Source organism: Pomacea canaliculata, linkage group LG3, assembly GCF_003073045.1.
Source record: "Pomacea canaliculata isolate SZHN2017 linkage group LG3, ASM307304v1, whole genome shotgun sequence".
Classification (NCBI taxonomy): domain Eukaryota; kingdom Metazoa; phylum Mollusca; class Gastropoda; order Architaenioglossa; family Ampullariidae; genus Pomacea; species Pomacea canaliculata.
Window position 1 is genome coordinate 24064826 of NC_037592.1, and position 22154 is coordinate 24086979.

The 22154-nt window shown below is 42.1% G+C and overlaps 2 protein-coding genes across 2 annotated transcripts in view; both read right to left on the minus strand.

Moving 5' to 3' along the window:
• Nucleotides 1-6766, minus strand: part of LOC112559574 (myophilin-like) — a 15538-nt gene extending 8772 nt beyond the window's left edge. Inside the window, exons 1-2 of the mRNA XM_025230905.1 lie at nt 6754-6766; nt 6172-6186 (exon numbers count right to left, since the gene is read on the minus strand). Coding sequence (XP_025086690.1) covers nt 6172-6186; nt 6754-6766 — 28 coding nt within the window. The remainder of the gene's footprint in view (nt 1-6171; nt 6187-6753) is intronic.
• Nucleotides 6767-14253: 7487 nt separating this feature from the next.
• On the minus strand, nt 14254-21950 carry LOC112559575 (MAM and LDL-receptor class A domain-containing protein 1-like). The gene is given in 11 exon segments (XM_025230906.1): nt 14254-14676; nt 14894-15091; nt 16465-16578; nt 17459-17579; nt 18066-18238; nt 18715-18872; nt 18874-18892; nt 19322-19448; nt 19860-20015; nt 21186-21439; nt 21912-21950. Coding segments are annotated over 10 exon segments (1590 nt in total). The 5' UTR covers nt 21420-21439; nt 21912-21950; the 3' UTR covers nt 14254-14386.
• Nucleotides 21951-22154: the final 204 nt, after the last annotated feature.

Genomic DNA, 22154 nt, shown 5'->3' on the forward strand with positions numbered 1-22154 from the left:
CACACATATCCACATGTACATGCAGATGAACACGCGCTCACTCAAAGACACACAAACACCCACATGTACATAAAAGTGACAGAAAAAGAGAGGACACATCGAGCGACAAATAAACTATTTTTATGACAAAGGAATGTTTATGGGCAAATCGCACTTTACTTAAAACCTTTCTTAATCGGGCAAAGTGCCAAACATCAAACCTCTTTAGTGTGCAAAAGGCCCATTGTACTGGGAAACAAGTTTTACATAATTCAGCATGTTAACCCAACTTCGAATGTCCTAAACGTTTACCTCCAAACTATTCGCTTTTTGTGGCCGTCTTCCACAACCCTGACAAACCTAGTCAAGCCTTCGAAGACATCTGAAGGGTGGCATGTAACGTCTCAGCTTTACCTGCCACAGGCCTCATTTTAACCAATGCAAATAATTTCAAAGTGAATTCATCAACTCCACACGCCCCAATCTGTTTTGTCAGCTTAGCTCCTCTCTTCTTCGTTCAATTGGATCGTACCTAATATCTATGTTGGAGCGCCTAAGCATGGCATGATGCGTACCATCTGAAGTAGGTGCAGCCAACACCTGGACTGTGGACACCCGGTGAAGTTGAGGTCAACCGGGTCGGGGACAAAACGCGTCAACAAACTCGACAAAGCCTAAAGTTCGGGTCGCCAAGAGGGAAGTTCTCTCTCTCTAGCTATAAAATGCATTTTATACTTATAGAATTCATTCTATAGCTACAATGCATTCTATATTTATACAATTCAGCAATTCATTCTACAGCTAGAGAAAGATAAATACTCGGTAAAAACCGAAGTATTCCATTTATATGCTATCCAATTCCTTTTATACATATAATTCCATTGTATATATGTACAATGCATTATGTACGCCTGAATGAATTTTATAGCTAGAGAAAATTTGAGAACATTCACCTCTTGGCGTCCCATACTAACAACACAAATCTCTTCTACATATACGGAAGCCATGACCCTTGACCCCGCTGTTGATGTCACCTTGTTTCACTCGCCGGCGTCTCCATGACTGACGAGCCCCCAAGTGTGAAGTGTGCGCACATTCTTTTGATAAAGCTTGAGCAGGTCACGTGAATTCAATGAACGTCATCGCTAAACAATTTGTCTTGATTCATGATACATGCATGCATGAGAAGTGACTGATTTTTTTTTTTCTTGCTTGCTTTTTTTCTCTCCTTTTTTTTTTAAGGAGGGTGGAATTCCTTTCGTAGGATGACCAACACATTCCACAAATGACTGACAGACTTTGGAAATAAATCATGCGTAACTTGAGGGGGTGGGGTGGGATAGGGTGAGACCAGTTTACTCTCTGAAACTTGGAACGCTAAATGGCCTTCTTAACACACACATAATGTCAAATATATGACAAAGTCTGTAAAACATTTGACAAGAGGGGTCACAGCATGTCAGATAATAGGTTATGTCTGCAAAATGTTTCACACGACGGTCATATAAAAACAAGATCTACCAATACAGCCCCATACTCAATAGTATGATTTTTTAGGCTTGCCAAACTTCGTTACAATGGTACTGAGGCTGTTTCGGTTTCACGAGTAGCAATCACTTACACACACATTCTCTGTTACACACAATAGGGGGTCAACACGTATCACACATACTCGAGTGACAATATTTAATGATATGAAGGTAAGATTGTGTGTGTGTGTGCACGCGCCAGCTAGAGAACGAGCAAAACGAAGAGATGGAGAGGGAGGAGGACCACGTACACTGAGAAAGACACCCAAAACGCAGTCTGCACAAGCAAGTCGCTTGTCAACACGCAGAGAGAACACAGGTCGAGGCGAGGGTAGGAGAGCCTTCACCACCGCCACAACATCTCCCTGCAGCTTCCACTTCCAACCCTCCCCCACACTCCAGCATGCGTTATCAGCTGTGGAGGCGCTGAAAATCCGCTATCTCGCGACTCCATCGTACAGCCAGCTTTCTGCTGCTCGAGAAGTAGTATGTACTTCAAATCCACCGAGAGAGAGAAGGGGAGAACGCCAACCTCTAGGTTATATTGGTATCTCCCGATAACCTTTGCCCCCTACCACCACAATGGCGTCTTGTCTTAGCGTTGCCGATGTCGGTGGTTCCCTTCTTCGCGGTCTGGATCAGAGACGTATCATCTCTCCCCTTTTCAACCCAGACACATGTTGCATTCTTTTCGCAAAGCACTGCGTGAGAAAAAAGTTGTAAATAATCCTTTAACTTTAAAGGCAGACCTCAGTTCTACGCACGACGTGTTAAAAAAAAAAACATGTGAGGTAAACTGCGCTCTGAATTTACCTTTGGATCTTAAATGACAAATATGGCTTTGATTCATGGCAAATTATGTAGCCGAAAACAGGCTTTGGCTTTGTATTCTTCATGTCTGAACACGCTGAACTCCACTCATCCGTGTTTTGTAGATAAGATCGAAGTGAAATTCGCTGTGTTCTACAGTTGACCGCTTCTCATCTACAACTTGTCCACTTTGTACGCTAAAGCATCCTCCGCAACCATAAATTCTCTCTCCCTGATGGATTTTTCTGTAGTGAGGGAATCTTGGTCTTCGTTTTCTCACCCGAAAGGCGATTTGTGAGAGATTCGGGCTCTGAAAATAAAGATGTCTGCGAAGGAAAAAGGTTAATTTCAAAGTAAGATTCAGCAATGAAATTCAGACATCTAAAATATGATACCGGAAACAAGTCACAAATGAATCCCGAAAGCTGAAGTCACCCATTTCCATCCATTCCCAACACTACCGCGTGAAATATGGCCCCGATGCGGAGGCAGTCAGGATTCACAACAGGTCGGAACAAAATATTGAGACAGGGGTCAATCGCTCACGTTGAGGTCACTATCAACATTCTAGTGACAATGATCATGAGACTGGTAGGGAACGCAGGTGACAGATGCCAAAACTACTACACTTGTATTCGAAAGTAAGCCATTCCTGTCTGATCTCTATCTCCCTTGCACAGACACAATCTCTGCATTAATTATTTTAGAACTGGGTGGGGGTGGGGGCAAATGACAACGAGCTCTGACCATTTGACAACCAACCTTTCTCCAAAACCTCTGCAAAACGCAAGACACTTGTGTAAACTAAACGGCTAAATCCCTAAGCTTGATTTTTCCTTGAGGAGGTAGAACTATTCAGCTCCAGAAACTATTAAAATATTTTTTAAATATTCCTTCAAATTCCCGAAAGTTGTATCTAACCTCAAAGAAACTATTCGAGGACGAATACAGTCTGCATGACGGAGAGTCGAAAACAACCCGAATGTCAACGCAAGTTTTAAAATCCTAACGGTTTGTTAAAGTGGTTTTTTTTTAACTGGGGTTTTTTTTTTCACACACACACCACCCACAACCCCAGCAGAATTTTTTTTTTTTTTTAGGTTCTCAAGAAAAGTGACAGGAGGGTAAGCCAAGGTTAACAACCCTGAGCTGCTCACACGACGAGTAATACTCCAGAAACATGATATTCGTGAAAGTGCAAGAACTCCTGTCACCTTGCCTGAGGACCCTGTCGCCGCGTCGCTAGGGAACGACGCCAAGCAGTGTGCAATGTCAGCAGGTTTGGGTGGTGGTAGTGGTGGTGGTGGTGGTGGTGGTAAGGAGGGAGGGCGGTTCAGGCGGCATTGCAGGTGGATGATGTCAGCCTACAGTTTGCGCCAGAGTTCCTTTACCGCCCTTGTCAGCAGCAATGCCTGGTCTCCTTCGGCCTACATGACTGTAGTCGTCTTATGATGCATCCGAGATTCCTAACATGACGAGCGTTCGAGAATTTTCCGACATGCATGAGAATGGAGTTTGTGGACTTTACATATAAATTGGGAAAGGAGATAATTGGTGTTTTACGCCGAGCCTGCAACTAAGGCTGTATCACGGCAAGGCAGCCAGCCCTGTAAATAGATGTCACATACTGACAAAGAACAGCGTGCCCGAGACGAGAGCTGAACCTACGACAGCCAACCTTCACTGTATTGGTGACAGGCGCTAACCGTTGCGCCACCGGACCGCCATATATATTTATAGTGAGTGATATAAGTGGAATGAGTTTTCTGGTGAACAGTGAACTGCGATGCATTCTTCTAGTGCAAATTGCCGACTGTTCTGCCCTCGGCCCCACCCAACCTTTGTCACTGTCCCACATGGCCCCACCATACTCTCCACCTTTGTCACCGTCCCACACCACAGCCTGTACAACTTACCTTCAGTCTGAACAAGAACTTAGCGTTGACCCAGCTAGATGAGCGTGTAAAGCTGAATGAACGACTCAAATGTTTTCGCCTTCCCGTTCAGAAAACAAGGATGAGAGCTGTTCTTACTGTGAGAGCTGACCCAAACTGCGTTGTCTTACGCCAAGGTCAAAGACGATTTATTACGCAGAAAAAAGTTCTAACTCCGCCTGGCGGGTACTATTTATTACAACAGTAACAACAGCTGTAAGTGCTGAGGTATTCGCTGGAGAACTTTGTGAGGGCTTAACTATCAGTCGGAAGCGTCAAGGGAAGGGCAATATCACATTTCTCTTCCCGCAGTCCACCTTTACGAATTCCCTTACACACAGCCTGAACGGTTCGAGGTGTCGAATGACGAAGGTGGCAAGAAAACTTATGAGTGAGATTCAATGTAATACTCGATGACGCAAAGATGTCGGGAAAATTTTTAAACTGAAATGAACGAAATCTTCTTTGCATGCCGGTCTGATTAATTAACCAGAGATGTCGGAACTAGCTACTTTAGTCATATTCTTGCTGTAATATAGTGACCTAGTAAAATTTAGATATTTATTATGCAAATATGGCAAATTTGTCACATTTCTGGCCCCATAAGTTCCATGTTAGAATGACAAGATGACACGCAGACAGTTCACTGTTTTGATGATATCAAAATGTCACGAGGCATCATGAAATAAAGATTGAGCGATAAAGAGTATGCGTGAACATAAGAACCCCCAAATATCATCTTCAAATTAGGTGCCTGCACTTTAGCATGATCACCTGATTCTGTAGTAATTCCGTCCTAACCTGGTCCATTATCTAGGCTGTGACATGCTAATTTTTGAAAAGGACATATACCTTCTGACTAGGCTCTGGTGTATGAGCATGAGTCTCTCTCTCTGTGTATGTCAGTGAGAAAATAACATGTCGGGGTGGACGTGAGACCCAAGACCTGAGACGTGAGTCTCCATTTACGGTCCGAGAAGAAAGCAGGTGAGAGCCCGTCACGAAAACAAACAAACAAGAAGTCACCAGCCGCACTGCTCGGGGCGGCACCACTTGCCTTCGTCTGTTCATCTGTCCTTTCATCAGGACTCGATGACGGGAAGGAGTCGGCGTTAACATTGCACGTTTCCTGTCCAACTGTTTCACTCTGCTTTGTTCGTTATAACTAGCAGACCTCATTATTTCTCTCTCTCACACCCCCCCAACCCAATGCACTCTTTGTTGTTGATTAGTTTCGATAACATTGTTTTGATTCAGAACAGTGCCTCGCGTTTACAGATTTCGTATGCACGCGCAGGAACGTGAGTGCAAGCGCATATGTGTGTGACCACGCATTGTGACAAAGACAGGAAATTACTAGGGTAGAGAACCTTTTAAACAATGTGAACAGAAAAAGGAAATGAACTTTGAACTAGGGAGACTAAAACTTACCAAACAGCTTTTCCCATCTCTTTGGGTGTTTTTTTTTTTTAATGCTGATGGCAAAATATGACGGTCTAGTGCAAAACTGCTCCCCTAATCAGGTTTCAGAAGCTTCAAGTTACCTTAACTGTTCTTTGCAAGGCTGATACTTGTTTCCTTGTAATTGTTAAAGACAAGACGAGACAGCGTGAGGCTTCATCTTGGTGCACCAGCTGACACAGAGATAAGCAGATAGAACTATTCTATAACGAATTCATGATACATATTACCTTGATTTCTTACGCAACATGAATTTAATCCTCGCAAAGAAATTACAGATATAAATTCCTTTAATCAGCATGTTCATCATATAATTTGGATGAACCGCCAAAATGTCATCTGATGGAGGGAATTTCAGGAGAGCGTCACCACGCTAAACCGACTCCATGAAGGCGCATTCTGCAAGCTAGAACTCTCCTCAGTCACGTGACTGAAGCAAGTGATATACGGCTACGTACCTGTCGACTGTAACACTCATTCTCCAGCCTCAATGACTTAATCAGCTTCTCCAAGTACGCCGAACAGACAAGTCAGCGACCGAGGACTTGTCGCGTCTCTAAGCCACTTACAGACCGGGAAAGGCCGACGGAACCTCTAAGTGCGATAAAGGGCGGGTCTTGTAACTGTAAACCCCTTCCGCCGGTCGACCGTCCTCCAAGCTAGAGATGCTTTTCCCCGTCTCTCACTCGCTAAAGATGGCTGCTGCCTTCTTGATGCTGTGTGAAGTGGAAAGAAGTCTTCACAGAACAGAGTATTTCCAGACAGAGCCAAACAAACTGATTCGTGGGACGATTTAAAACTCTACCAGCGATTAAGATTTCGCCATCTAGGAAATCGCCGATGATATAGAAATGGACTTGATAATTGCGAATCGGGGGCGCAATGTCACACTGACATTGCAAGTGTGTCTTGCCCTTCGTTTTTATGTGATGGGTGCCTTTCACGGTGTGTGTGTGTGTGCCGATCTAGAATATCTCTAATATAATGGTACATGGAGACAAAGTTATGCAATACCAATACTGTACTGTCATTTTACCTACTGACTACGGACATCGTAACGCTATATTTATGAGCTTTTCTCACAAACTCTTTGGTGGTTTTCAGTCAGCTTGAGACCCTTGCTAGTCAGTCCCATTGACACTGATACTGATGTTATCCGACTGTTGAAAACCCGCACTTGCTGCGATTTTTTATGGTTTGCGCATGCGCACGCGCGGATTTCCCCAAGGCATTCCCCCAAGATAAGAGTGTCAAGGACGCGTATGCAAATGTCGACGGTCTTCTAGCTGCGACTGCCGGCCACCTCACGGGAGATCAGAGGTTTGGCGATGCGTAAATTGCCCGTGCAACAAGACCTTAGCCCCCAACGTCCCCTGCCCTTCCACCGATCCACTGAGCGAAAGACCACGTGACTAACGCCATCGAGTTGCCTGGTTTTGCCTAACGCGATCACTCACTCCACTGTGCCACCTCTCACCCTTCCACACACAAGAAACGGCAACGCATGAGCGATTACATTAAAAACAAACTGAATGTTTGTCGACGTTTTCATAGACGAATCCTTCCCAAACCTGTCTCGAAGCTTCGGATCAACCCCTATAGGTGATTCATTTTTATTTCTTTCGTGACTGGCTTTCACATTCTTGTGGTCTTAACAGCGTCGTATCCACAAATCCTGCACAATGACTCTTTTTGCCAGCTCCGGGTAGTCATGGAGCGATTAAGATGTTTCGTTCCACATTTTTTTCCCCCTCAAGTATCGCGGCATTTGCCAGACTTGCGTCCTGTTGATAAAACTCGCATAAGGGACGATAACCTCGACTTCCGGTGATTCGTTTTGGTTAAAATGGCAAAGCCGCCAATCCGAGCTCTTCAAACTGAAATGTTTTCTAAGAAGCTCCTTATCTTTGCTCTATTCGCATCTTGGCGTAAATTAACACTGCCTGTCGTCAAATTTTAAAATGTAATCAATTACTTGTGGGGTTGTAAATTTAGAAACCACCTGACTGCCACAGTATAGTGCACAGCTATGACGTCCTATTGATGTGACCGGTAGTCTCCTTTAATAAACTCATTTCTTCAACGGTCTTAATGACTTCTGCTTCGACACAAAACAACACAAACGCGCCATTTACAGTCCAAACTTGTTATCCCGCCACGATCTCTCCAACATAAATATAAGGTAAGAGATAAGACGGGCAGCATACAGTGGAGATATATATGTCAAATAAAAATGTAGGGGAAACTATGCTGGAAAACCATCTTGCAAGAAAAAATAGCGCGAGGTGTGGTTGGCGAGATAACGAGTGGTTACGACATCGATATTCTTGTTCATTTATTCCCAAATTTAGGATGCCTATATAGCTCAATGATCTGGATTGGACCTGGAGTGTACAACTCATAATAATGACCGCTGTTAATTTAATCAACGGCTAGGACCTATAGGTTATATTGGGTTTGTGAATTTTTCTCTGAGGCATCTTTACTGTAATTTATGTCACCCATTATAAGATTAATGGACGTTCTAAACAAAATCTTCAATGAGCAATTTTCCAGATTTTGATATTACTGACACTGACGTAGATTTTTCTCTTCATTGACAGATGTTTTTCACAAGGCATTCACATGTTGAATATGTAGTAGTCCACTCATTGCCCGTGCATCCTCTGCACTTGGCTACACTGACCACATCAATGTCAATTACTGATTTCAGTGAGCTTGCTTCCAAAGAAGATCCAACGTTGACAATAAAATCACAGAAGAGCTTCAAATTCATGAGCTAAAGAAACATCAGAAATCATCATTTTATGCTGTTTTAAGCAAGGTAGCAGCGATTTTTTAAACAGATACAGCTTGAAAAATTGATCACTCCGTGACTTAATATAATACGTGTTTTCACCCAAAAAAAAGTACTAAAGTTTGCCCCAATATCTAATCAGATACAGTCTGGTAGCTTGATGAAAGACAATACTGTCATCACTGAAGTAAATGGACATACTCTCTTTTATGACCATTCCATAGCCTGTAACTTTGTCAAACATGTATGTGTTAGGTCATAAATTGTTTTACTCAGTAATAAGAGATTGTTTTTGATGTACTTATATTTTCTGATTCATTACTTTTATGCCTTAATGACAGGTCCAACATAAAAATCCAACTACTACAACAACTGCTAATGCACCCACTCCAAGCCACCATGATATGCTAACATTCTCTGAGAAATGCAAACTGACTATACCTATCATTAAGCCATAAAGATATACAGACAGGAAGCCTTTCCCCAATACCAGCCAGCTCAAAGCATTTTACATACATAAATACAAGCACATGAGCACACACCTAACAGGGTAGGCATCAAATACACCTTCATCAACACAAATGTGCATACACACAAAAAAGGTGGTGGAAACCAGAGTAACCAGAAAAAATTATCAACCAAGTTAACATGTGTCATATCAAAAGAGGTATATTTGACTCACGATTTTAATCCATAACACCCTAATCTTACTATCATGATAACAAGTGCTTTAGACACTCCAACATCAACTGCCCCAAAGCTGTTTATCATGGCATAACTCATGAAAACATTCCGTTCTACTTCAAAGTGAAAAAATTGATTGTCATTATGTCCACAAATTTCTTTTCTCTGATCATAATTATGTCACAGAACAATAGCGAATCACTTCTGTGCATAGATGTGGGACTTACTTATTTTAAAAACTTTTTTTTTTAAATCTAGTAACTTTGACAAGCTAACCAGATGTGGCACAGCAAACATTGGGGAGGAATGTAACACCCTCACTGCATAGAAGGCAGAAATAACAAGAGAAACAAAAAATAAGTGCAGCTTTTCCCTGCTTGTTATTTAATGCCTTGTGCTTCATATATAAACAGCAGTTGAGCAAATGTCAGGTTGCTCTCCAGACTGCTCAGCCGACTTCATCTGTCATATTTTGACAACCTTGTCTCCCATGTGTGTCTGTTATTAAGAAGACACGTAAACTTTCTTGCTTTTAGTTAGATTCATCAAGTTTAGGAGACAAAAAAAGAAAAACATTACTGGTTATCACATCAGATTCAATAAGAAAAGAAGACTGAAGCATTAAACAAGTAGTACTTAATATTTACACTATTTTTCTTTAGACACACACATTTACCTATCAGATTAGGTAAATGATTGCTGACTGGATCTTAAAATATTTACCAGAATGCTGGCAGTATGTCCTGAAAGCTACAATTCATAGAAGTACTGATGTTATAAGAGCTTTTATGCCAGCTAGGAAGTGGTGAGACTTTTCATGAAACTATTTTGATTAAGAGCAAGTAAACTTATGAGCTGACAGTTTCAGCTTCCCCGTTTTTGCTGTTTACTCAGTAAATGTGAACAGTTGTCATTATTATTTTCAAGTGACGGTGCCAGTCACAGAAAACTTTCGCTTTGACCTACAAATACAGGGTGAAGGCCGTTATGGCCTGCTGTGTGACCGTATGCAACCTGTTGGCAAGGCCAAACAACACATACTTAGCAGCTTGGCATGCATCTTGTCACAGGAAACATAGCCTTCCGTTCCATCCCGCTTCCCGTCCACCGCATACAACTTTGCCATACGGAGATTTTTAAAGCACAGCGCTCATAAGGAGCTCAACCACCACTTGCAGGACTGGGGATGGTGGGGGAGGGGTTACACAGGCAATAGCACGTGCATGACATGACTGAAACAAGCAGAAAAAAGTTTCTTACCAGAAAAACCCTCGTTTTAATAACCCATGATGTTCGTAATATGTGTCCTATGTCCCATGTTCGTTTGCCCTTTCCATCCCAGCTTATGTACGCACTTCGCGCTGTTTTATTGCCGTGGGCAATATTTCAATCTTGAAGAAGTGGGAGTGAGACATGTAGGTGGCGATGAACCAATCCCATAGGTGACTATCACCGTTTCAAAAATTGTGACTCTCGCCATAATACAGCCGCAAAAAACGAACTATCCCACCTACCAGCCAACCGTAGGGGACAAATGCGGTAAGTGGTCAACTGCGCACTGCTGCAATAAAATGCTACAGATCATTCGTCAGATCATTATGATAAATCACAAACTCAAACAGCGCGCGCGTGCGTGCATGTGTATATGTTTGTGTGTATATGCGCGCTCGCGCGAAAGTACGCTTATGGAAAATTCACTAAAGCAGATCTTTGTATTCATATTAAATAATTCCCGAATGAATCATAGCGCAAAGTTTGCTTTTGAAAATCGTATTATAAATAAATACGAAGATCTAAATCACTACATAACACAGCAACAGACCATATTTATCTCTATCTCACACACATACACAGTCTGTCACGAACGATCAGGGACATAACCTGTGTATTATAAACCGTGACTGTAGTCTTGTTCAAGTCTCAAGCTCCCCTGACATTCAGTGGCCAGCACGGTGAAGGCACAGCAGGAGATCGCCACCAGCAAATATATCATCACACTGACCTCTGGGCTTCCAGGTACAAAGCTTTACTCAGCGCCCTCCTGTAACGCGTTCCATTCCTTCGTCACAAGGATTTGCAGACGACACAAGTATGCTGAAGACTACTGACTCAACCATGGAATGTACATCGATCTGCTGACTATTTTCTCAATAGTCTCCTCCTTTCCTAACAAACCTCTCTAAAATATTTGAACACTAACTTTTACTGCACGGGTGATCTGAGTCATATGTTAAGTTAGCCGACATAATGTTAGGAAGTGGTGAAGGGAGGTGCTAATTGTGCAATACAAAACCAGGAAGTAATCGTTACCCTCTTGACAGCAACAGCCAACTCACACACACAAACAAACATCAAGTTGTTCGGGATCGAGCTGACTTTCCAACGTCCTGTACAAGAATAAAAACTTTCTAATGACGATACTGCGCCTGTGTTTCCAGATCGACTCTCTTTGCCAAGCACAAATTAAACTATGCAGTTCATGTGTTATTTCTCGATCGGACCACGCAGTAACAAAATATCTCGTGTGAAACTACCAGCGCTTCAACTGGCTTCTGTTTTCTCACCCTATGACCTGACCCTATCCTCACCCCCCTCCTTATTTTTTTTTTTAATAACTCTCGATCGTATTTCTCTCCCGCTTGTCCTTTATACGGCAACCACAAGGACGTACATCAAAGAAACATTTCGAGCTGTAATTACAACTGGCCGGTTACATATTAAGTATACAAACCTAACCACTGAACCAATCGAATGAAGGTCCCGACACGAGAAAAGGCGCCAAGCAGAGTGTAGCGCTGTCTACTGATCGGTCCCCCAGCGTCCCGAGTGAGAGAGACACACTCACTCACTCCTGCGCTTTGACACAAAGAACATGCAGGCGAAATCTTACCTCACTAGTGAAGATACTTGAGCTGATGTCGCCGATCGTCGGTTGACACAGGCCTGTGAGCTGGCAGCGAGTTTCTTGCTGTGACCGACAGACACGTAAGAATCCTCAAAGCGGCGGGACGGACTGCTGAACAGTGTTGTACACTCCGAACTGAAGACACACAGCTCACGTGTTGTGCCGCTGATGGTTGCCAATGGACAGCAGGCAGTAGCCTCAACTCAACCTTCGCCTCTGTGATTTAGCTGTCGGTTCACTGGCTGTCCGTGTCCGGTTCTTCCTTTCGGCTCTGTCCCCACTCGGCTCGCGTTCTCAATCGGCTCAGCACGTCCCTGCCACGGCTCATTTGCGTCACTCAAGAATGTTGAGACCGATGTATGTGGCATTTTATCGCTCTCAGAACTGCAAAACATCAGTTCGTGTCCCGCACTGTACCCTCCACCCTCTTTAAACGTACAAGTTAAAGTTGGGAAGTGCATGCATTTTCTTTTTTTTTTTTAAACGATCGTCTGCGTCTGTCATGTATGTGTAGCTTCATCCTGACATCGATCGCAAAGCATGGCGGGATTGATATGTTTTAAAATGGTTATTCACAGTTGAACTGTTTATCATCGACTGCTTCCCCTTGCAACGCATTTCAGCATATACTGGAATTTCAGCTCTTCCGTCTGAGGTCAAGGTCAACAACAATGACTGCAGATGTGACTGGCACACCCTCACGCGAGTAGTCGCGACCCATCGTGACCCGACCTCAGGAGCACACTTGATTCATCCAGCTCTCCAAGTGCATTTCGCTGCATGCGGGTTTAGTTTTGCAGTTGATTTTATTTCTGCATTCCCTCCCCTCATGTCCCCTTCCTTCTGAGTTCTCTTTCCCTAATTCACTCCACCGCTTTCTTGTCCACTTCCCTCTCATCTCGTGCGCCCTACCACCCACCTCGATTTCTACACTGAATAATAGCAGTTCACTTTGGAGCGGCTCCTACAATGGTAGGGGGCAACCCCGTAGAGTTGTGGTTTAATTAAGCACTCGCTTTTTACTACAGTGATGAGAAGTCCGTTTGGGTTCAGATCTCATGTCTGTGATACCTTTCGCAGGGGTCCGTTTTCTCAAGTTCACCGCAACCCCCACACTCTATCATCCCTCTTCCTCATAGCGCGAAATCGCCTCAAGGCGGAAGCACTTTTCTACTAAACCAACCAGCGGCTGACACTGGCTGTGCAAGCAGTGTCCAAAATGAACTCAACGTAGAAGAGGTTCATTTAGGAAGCGTAGAGGAGTTTTAGCGTCTGGAGTGAACGAAGCAAAGAGCATCCCTCTCCCCTCACCCCGCACAACCATTCTCCACATTAATCACCTCCGTTAAAATGTTTAAAGGAAAGTTTACACGACTAAGAAAATAAACTATTGTTAATTTTACAATATTAAGAGACCAAAAGTAAGGGTTTGTATATTAACAAAAATGCTTAACATATGTAACCGCACTACAAAATTCAATTTAATAAAATTATGGACATATCGGGACTACGGTTGACGTTGTTTAAAGAGTTGGTAACCCTATGTTTCGAGCTTTCTTCATGCCCCTCGTCTACTGGTCATTCTCTTTTCAATTGTCATTAACTTCAGTTAAATCTGTGACGTCTGATAGTCACTGTTATCAGTTCTGGCTGGTCAAAGGTTCGATCTGTGCTATTATAGGGAAAAATCATGCAATAAAAATCACTATTTATTAAAGAAAGTTCTGGTATGAAAGTGCTGTTTGGGATTGTTAAAATAAAATTCAAGAGGGAGTGTCGTAGCTAACGGTGATATGTTCAGTCGTCCCTAATGTCAGTGGTTTAAAAAAAAAAGTGTAACCAGGGGAGAAACAGGGGCTGAATCGCGCAGCGCCCAGCGAGGTTATAATGAGTTGTCTCCCCTGTGCTGCCAATTTTTTTTAAAATTTCAGTATGTTTATCCATAGCGATGGGATTGTTCTCAACTCCCGATGTGCAAAAGAGTGCAACAGTATTCCGTCTCCTATTATATAGTTTCGTAAACAATGTTAGGTTCTACCGTTTACTCAAACTGTTCAGTGCTCATGCGCCTTACCAATCGTTTTAGAAATTATTCATATTTAAAATGGTGTTTAAAAATACATGTAGGCATACATATAAACCGGTGAAACTGTGTGATTTTGGAACTGCCTTTAATTTTATCTAAACTTGCATTTTTCAACCGAGACTATTTAGCTTCTCCAGCATACAAGTCTGTGAAACTTGAAACTGTAGCTAAAATTTCCAGGGAGCTAGAATTCTCTACATTTTATCCAATCAAGCCGGCGCTTGAGGCACTTTCCGTGGGTGTCGGGTATTTAGTCTCGCAGATGAAGGGATGCTTCTCGTCACAGTCCACATCACCCCACTGGAAGTCCAGCTCCGGATACTGCAGGAGAAGGCAGTTCTGGTCCCCAGCCACGTTGTTGGGTTGTCCGCTTTTCCAGTTGCTATAGATGGTGTGGTACGGAGTACCCGAGTCTGTCCAGTCGAACATTCCCTCCACACGTTCATCGTTGCCTCCTGTGTAGAAACCGGATTGACCGGCCAGGGACAGAGCTGCAAACAAACACAATACAACACACATGCACATATCATAGATGGTAATGAGTATACAAGCCCATGGGTCCCGTTATACTCGCCAGCAACACACGCACATACGCACGCGCACACACATGTTCGCGAGCGCGATCAATCGATCAGTAGTTGATTTTAGAGTAATTACATTTCTTAAAGTTTCCAGGGATTTCATTCAGACCATATGGATATCACCAACCTGTGCTGTTCTTGATGGCCTGGATGAGGAACTTCTGCTCGTCCAGTGACTGCACGGTGACGAGGCTGACGGAAGCGCCCTGTCTTCTGCACGCAACGGCCGCGTCGTACCAGCTGACCGCCTCCACGTGAAATGTGTAACAGCTCGTCACACTTCCGTTCACCCGAGTCACAGAATTAGGAGGGCAACGGGGAATATCTGAAGATTTCAGACCAGAAAAAGACCTCACATTTCTGCAGATACCAAAGATCGACTACACAAGGATGTTAGAGAAATTAGGGAAAACGTGTGGGAAGATTTTTGAAAAACTTGTTATGGACAGTTGTTTACGGGTACGAATTGTATGGCGAGGAGGTGAGACTGGTACTTATTGTAATAACACTTTATTGTAAAGCATTGTATTGTAATAAAATTTATTGTAATGGAGAATGCTGATGACGCATCATTTCTGTAAGGATGAATAAATCAGTCATTTGAAAATGTTGAAAATACTTTGATTGGTCAAAAAGTAGGAATGAAAATATGTATATGTACAAATGCAATAAAAGGCGTGCCGATGACAATAAACGGAAAGGCAGTTGTCAGCGAATACTACGAATAATATGATGCCAGATGGAAAGGTAGTCACATCTGGGTCAGCCGTCTTTTACTTCAAGTCGAGATGGAAGAACCCTACTTTGAAGTGATATCCTGTACATTCAGACAACGACACTCCTGGGGAAAAAAAAAAACTAAAAAATTCAACTTCTTCTGTCACTTTCTGGGAACTCTCCTCTTTGTAAAGGAGATCGAGGTTCTCTGCATGAGATCCTGTCAACTTTAGTTGCTGAAGTTTCTGATAGTCATTCATGCTTCATTTCTGAATTTGAAGACTATTGCAATAGTATTTCCTTCCAAACTTTGAAATGATGTTTTTGTCTAAAAATTTCTGAATCTTCAGGGGTTTTCTTTTTAAATCACGATGATAGCTGCTTATCATAATTACATTATCTGGCTTGGAACACGTAACCGTTGAGAATGTAAAACTGTTTTTAAAAAAAAACAAAATCATCATTAATCTCTTCTAACTGTATTTAATACCTTTTCAGATTTTCACAGAGCATAGGAAATACTCCCTAGGAAAATCCTTCATCATTTTCCTATTCTAGCAAACGTTAGAGCAAGGGTGGGAAAAGTACAGCCCGAGGAAGTCTTTGAGCTGGCCCGTCTATCAAAATTTGAAGTGCACTAGTTTTCATAATTTTTCTTTATTTAACCTAAGTTAATTTGAATGAAATGTCTAACAGAGCCTTCAAGAGAATTCAAACAGATTCACATTTTAAATGTAATTCGTTAAATGAACACCACATTACGCATTTATCTTTCTCTCATCCCCATTATCAACAGGTTTATTGTGTAGTCACTTGCATGAGTGTTTCGGTAAGTCACCGCCCGCCGCATAGTTTAGAATTTTGAGACCGCCCCACGAAAAGAAAACTTTGCCCACCCCTGTGTTAGAGTCAACTCTACAAAACTTAATTATTAAAGAAAAGTTACAGATGAGCTGAAGGATATTTAGTAGAGTCACTCACTTCCACAACTGGTGTTGTACACGTAGATATCATCAACCGCTATGGCGCCGTTATAGTCGTATTGGTAGGGTATACATAAGAATGGTAAGCAGATGTGCTTGCCGTGAACACAAGCTAAACAAAGACAACAGGCCATATCAGTCTTAAGGCACAGAAATAGCTGGGGTTAAGGGCATATAAGAAAACTCTACAAGCCTGTTATGAAAACTCGTTGACAAAAATCATGTAGAGGTACTGTTGTAGAGGATGTGCTAATGGTCTTTACATCTATTATACATAGCGCTTGTAGCACCAATACCTCATAATACCTCATGGTGTATAAATCTCTACATCTAATGTTCATTTATACACTTAGTACTCACTGTGTCTGTATACATGTATATAGTGCCTATATCTATACATCTTGTTTTCATGGGACCTATTTCGTATCTACATCTAGTGCTCACAGTGTCTACACTTTTACATCTACTGTTCATAGAGTTTCTTGCTACATGTTTTAAGACCTACCTGAACACTATGCGTTTTTTTTTCATACATCAGTAGACACAGGCGAATATAAACCTAACGTAAATTTCAGCCTCCAAAACCCATCCGTTAATTATTATCGAAAAAAGTTCGGAATACACCTCAGGGGTAAACCAGTCTGCAAGCACGCTAGAGGCAAGAGCATGGTACGACTACAAAGGTCTCCCAAGATTTAGGCAAATAGTGACAATGACAATTTAGGCAAAGCATGGCTAGTATTGGGTGATGGTTTGAACGTGCGATCTTACAGTACATAAGTGAGGAATCAAGTGAATAAGGACCAGAAGCAGTGACACCATTTTACATCAGTAAGCTGTTATTACATAAGGAACAGAACCTACCGAATCAGTGTTTCGATGAGTCTCGGCTACAGTAAAATCATTGGTCTCAAAACTAAACAAACTGGAAAACCTCTACATGACTTTCGCAAGCAAAGTTACGGTGAATGCACAAAAAAATGTAAAACTACTCACGCGGAACGGAGAAGCGGTGTACTCGCTGTCAAGGTTGGCTTCGCCCAAATGCCACAACTGACCCTGATTTCCGGTGCGGGAGAAGATCGGGTACCCGAGACCTGACCCTGACTCGATCTGCATCATCGAAGCAGAAAGAATATACACCGAATATACATCAAAGAGACATCCATTTTGTCTTATGCGCTTGTTACGTGCTATAAGCAATCTTTATTAACTCAGAGACACATCGTCACTTTGCAACAGTCAAAAGTCGACAGTCAGATTTATGTTGATAAAGGTGCAGCATGCACGCAGGTAAGCACATGCACCATAAACATAATTCGTGAACTCTGGTGGCTATTTAACAGAGCACTACACACTGGCAAATGTAGAAAATCTTCCGACCCAACCAACTTCATTTCTAAAATTAAAATCCGGACTGGTTGCGAGTTTCATGACTTATACCATAGACATCAAGGACTTTGGTCAGCTTATGATTATTATTAAAAACTGTTTTAACTAAGACGATGCACAAGACCTAAACCTTTATATGGTTTACAAATGTGCAAGCGACCCTAGATCTCCAAGAACAGATGACAAGCACTAAAGTACATTTCATACCTTAGCGTAGACGTTCAGTTCTTTGACATCCTTTCCGTACATGTTGTACGAAAACCGGATGCAGTAGCCTGAGGCTGGTGGGAACACTTCTGACGTCAGCACTGCCAAATCGTTCAGATGACTTATTGAACTCTTCTCTCCAATCCTCGTGGAGTTCAGCAGCACGTAGTGACCTTGCAAAACGAAAGTTGGAGCTTAACAAAACTTTTGATTACAGTTTGGACCAGGTAATCTTGGTCAAGACCTCTAACTCAAAGAATTTTAAGTCTAACCCTTAATTTGTCCAAAAATGTGAATAATCCTTTTTATCACAACAGGCGTTATAGTTTGTTTTCCTTCAGTTAAACTGGTTCATTCGTACTTTAAGTATCAATACTTATGAGTTTACGGTCGAGTAAGATGCATCTAAACCGATCTTCTTTTAACAAACCACAATGTTGCAGATCTGTCCTTTACGATTTGTTTTGATTGCCTTTCCTTTTGTAATTCTAATTGATACCTACTAAAATCGCATACAGGCAGCTGTGTTTACTGCCTAAATAGGAGATACCTAGATAAATAACTCATCTTAACCCCTCAGTCACTGTTACCTATGAGAACAAAGAGCTATTTTATTTCAGATATCAGTTACAAAATTCCTCCCACTCACCAGAGGGCGCTCCGAAAGTTCGATCCTCTACAGGGCCTGTAAAGTTCGACCAACTGCCTTGTGCTCTCTCGAAGTCCGACACCGACCGGGGTATGCTTAAAGCCGCAGAAGGTGTCGTTGCTGATACTGGGGTGGAATTCGAAGTCACAGAAGAACAAAGCTACATCGCTTGGAAGAACTGTTCATGTCAAATGAAGAAAACATAGTTATATCATATCTAGGAGGGAAAAAGCCTCTAAAAAGATTTTTAAAAGGTCAGTATTTAAGAGTTACTCAAAGCCCCTCTGATTCTACTTCTGTCAGTAAAATAGAAAATCAGCAACAGGGAACAGCATCCTGCATAAGCAGATGGATGAATAACGCTTAGAGACGACTATATAAGACAAATGGTTATAACAGCTGCTTTAAAGTGTTATTAAAGCGCTAAAGGCTAATTAGTTAATTAAAAGCAACATACATTTTTAAAAATTAAAAAAATATCGAAAAATTGTTCAGATCGAGGCAGGGTTCCTTTTACAGTCCGGGTACAACAGCCAACCGTCAGGTGTGAGGAGCAGCTGTAAGATCGCAAACACATGCAAGAATATATGTAACATCGCAGACTCACCTAGAGGAGCAGCTGTAGCTGTCCCTGTTGCCATCCCCAGCACGCCCTTGCACGTGTTCAGTTCAGAAGTTAAGCGAGCCACAGTTGCTCTCAAGCTCCTGATCTCATCGCCTGCTTGTTGTATTGTCTGCCCCAGTGGGAGAATTGATATGTCAAATATTCTAGAAGAAATGTTTATCGCAGAAAACATTTTAAAAAGTGTTTTAGTTCTTGATGCTTGCAGTCTGACGGGTTCGTTTATTATCTGTGAATAAGTATGCTTGCACCATGGGTCTGATGACACTATGAAGGTTGTGGGGAAAAAAAAAGGATATTCTATATAAAAACATTTAATTTTGCATCTATAGGTGCGGTAGTTTACTGTTTTGCTAAACTAGCGAACTGTCATTGCAGCAGTAATTGTGAGTATATTTGCAGAACTCAATAGGCAGTGAATAAAGTGATTGGTGGTAATATTCTTTGTTTTCTTTCTTTCGCTCGCACTCATGCACACACAAAGATTAAAAAGAACCACAGCTGTTCAGCAGAGTCTGTATACCTGAGAGAACTGGTGCTGAGTGGAGTTGAGTTCTTTTTCTTTCTGCATAAGGGTTGCCAGCAAACTCTGGATGCGAGCTTCGTCCTCCGAGAGTTCTTTCTGAGACCCGCTGGCATTGCTCTTGGCTGACTGCAGCTCACTCATCAACGTCGACACCTGCCTCGCACAAAATGTTTGAACTCCTTAACGAACATGGTTAGTTAACGCATGCTTGAAATGCAAATTTACAATTCAAACTACGAGAGTTACCAGCATACAGTAATAACACTTAATGTTAACACTTAATACTCAATGTTTTACCCGCTGATGAGCGTTGTTAGTTACACTTGGATCCATCCACTTATTTTTACATTTTGATAAATGTCATATTTTTCTAAAGCATTTATGTCACAAACCTGCTGTTTTATTTTTAGTTGGAAAAGGGATGCGAAATGGTGTCACGGACACCGTGTTTTTCATAGTGTTTAACCCTTTGGTGGCTCACGGAATAAACGTGTATGTCGAATGTATGTTGAATGCAGTAAAATATGAGATCGGAAAGGGTTAAATGTGACAGAAAGTGTTTAGTGAACACTGCTCACCGGTAGGTTTTGACCGGACAGAGTTGTGGAAAGTTACAGAGGGACGGGCACGGGATACCGAGAGAGGAAGACGTGCCTGAGTCACGAGTGTATATCTCCCGAGTGAGATTGTTGTATAGTAGAGGGTAGTGTCCATTGGATACGGCGCGGTACTGACCCATTGTTGGATTAACCTCGCCTAGATGAGGTATGACATCTTTTTCTGTATTACTTATGGAATTGTAATAATGACATCTTTTGTAAAATTGTAATGGAACTTAAAAGTAACTTTCGAAGTTGTAAACGTATGAGATAAAAGTGAAGAATATAATTTAGAAATTGTAGTATAGTGTAACCTCGAGTTACAGGTTTTAATTATATGGACTGAAAGAGCTGGAGCTCTTCTGGATAACGAAGAATCTGCTCCCAGGACCATTCCTGGATTACCTCCCTTGTGACCCAGTGTGTACGGCCGTCGTGTGTGTGTATTCCTGTTATTGGATTATAGTTGGAGGAGGACATGTGGAGAGCGACGACCCTACGAGGGACAATGAACAGTGAGTAAAGTACTTAACGATTGCTAGTGGGGTCATAAGCTAGACGACGAACTGGGATTTTGCTGATGAACAGGAGAGAGTGAGAACGACCCTAGGAGTGATTTTTTAAAATCAATAGTGATTTTTTTTTAAATATTTCAATTGTTAGCACCTTAAATATTCCTCCGCCATCAACAAAAAAACAAACAAACAACAGCAAAAAATTTGACCTGTGCTTTCAAAACACTGACGTCAGATGCTAGACCGTTAACTTGACTTTGCAGATTTTCACAGCACTGATTTCCAGCGGTGGAACCACTGGCGATTTGCTGGTCGCACTGTCCAAGATGACCCAGCTGAACGTTGTACAGACACTGTCCATTGCTGAAACTGCAGCCTGGCGTGAACTGTGCTGACGTCAGTGTAACGACCAGTGGCGCCACGATGAGCCACGCCCACGCCATGAGGAGACAATTACACCTTTCTGCTGTCCTGAGTCAAGTGGAAACAAAGCATTTTAAACCTATTATATATGGTAGGGGTGGTGACGTTCATCAGATGGCTAGTCCACCGAATGAAACATCATTTTGAATTCAAGCTTCATAGTTTTTAAAGTAGCATTTTTTATAGCAGTCACTGGGCATTCGTCGTTCTTTGGGCTGTTATTTGCTGTCTTTGATACTCATCTCAAGTGCAGAACCAAAGCGACAACTACCACCATCAAGTTACGAAAAATACAAGAAAGAAGGACAGTGACAAGAAGGAAGATAATAATGATAAAGGATAATTAAAATGATATGTGTGTGATAATGATAATAGTGAGTGATAATGATGAGTAGGTAAAGGATAATGGCGATAATGAGGAGAAAAAAGGAGGTTGATGAAAAGTCAGAGTAGAGGTAGAGTACATAAAGTCATTACAATAAAACGATTTGTAGGTACAAAGTGTACTGTACCACAATGGCTTGACAAACTTGTGTGACGATCGAGGAGCAGATCACGAAGGGCTTTTAGAAAACGCTCGATGCTCAACAGCAAATATATGGATGCACACACAGTGTAAAGATAAAGCAGGATGTGATTGGGGGCATCTCCAGCGTTCATAGCAAGATAACGATTCGTCCAAAGAAGCTTTCTCAAGCGATGTATCTATGGATTTGTGTCTAAAAGATACCGTCAAGGTAAATCCACCCACCCGA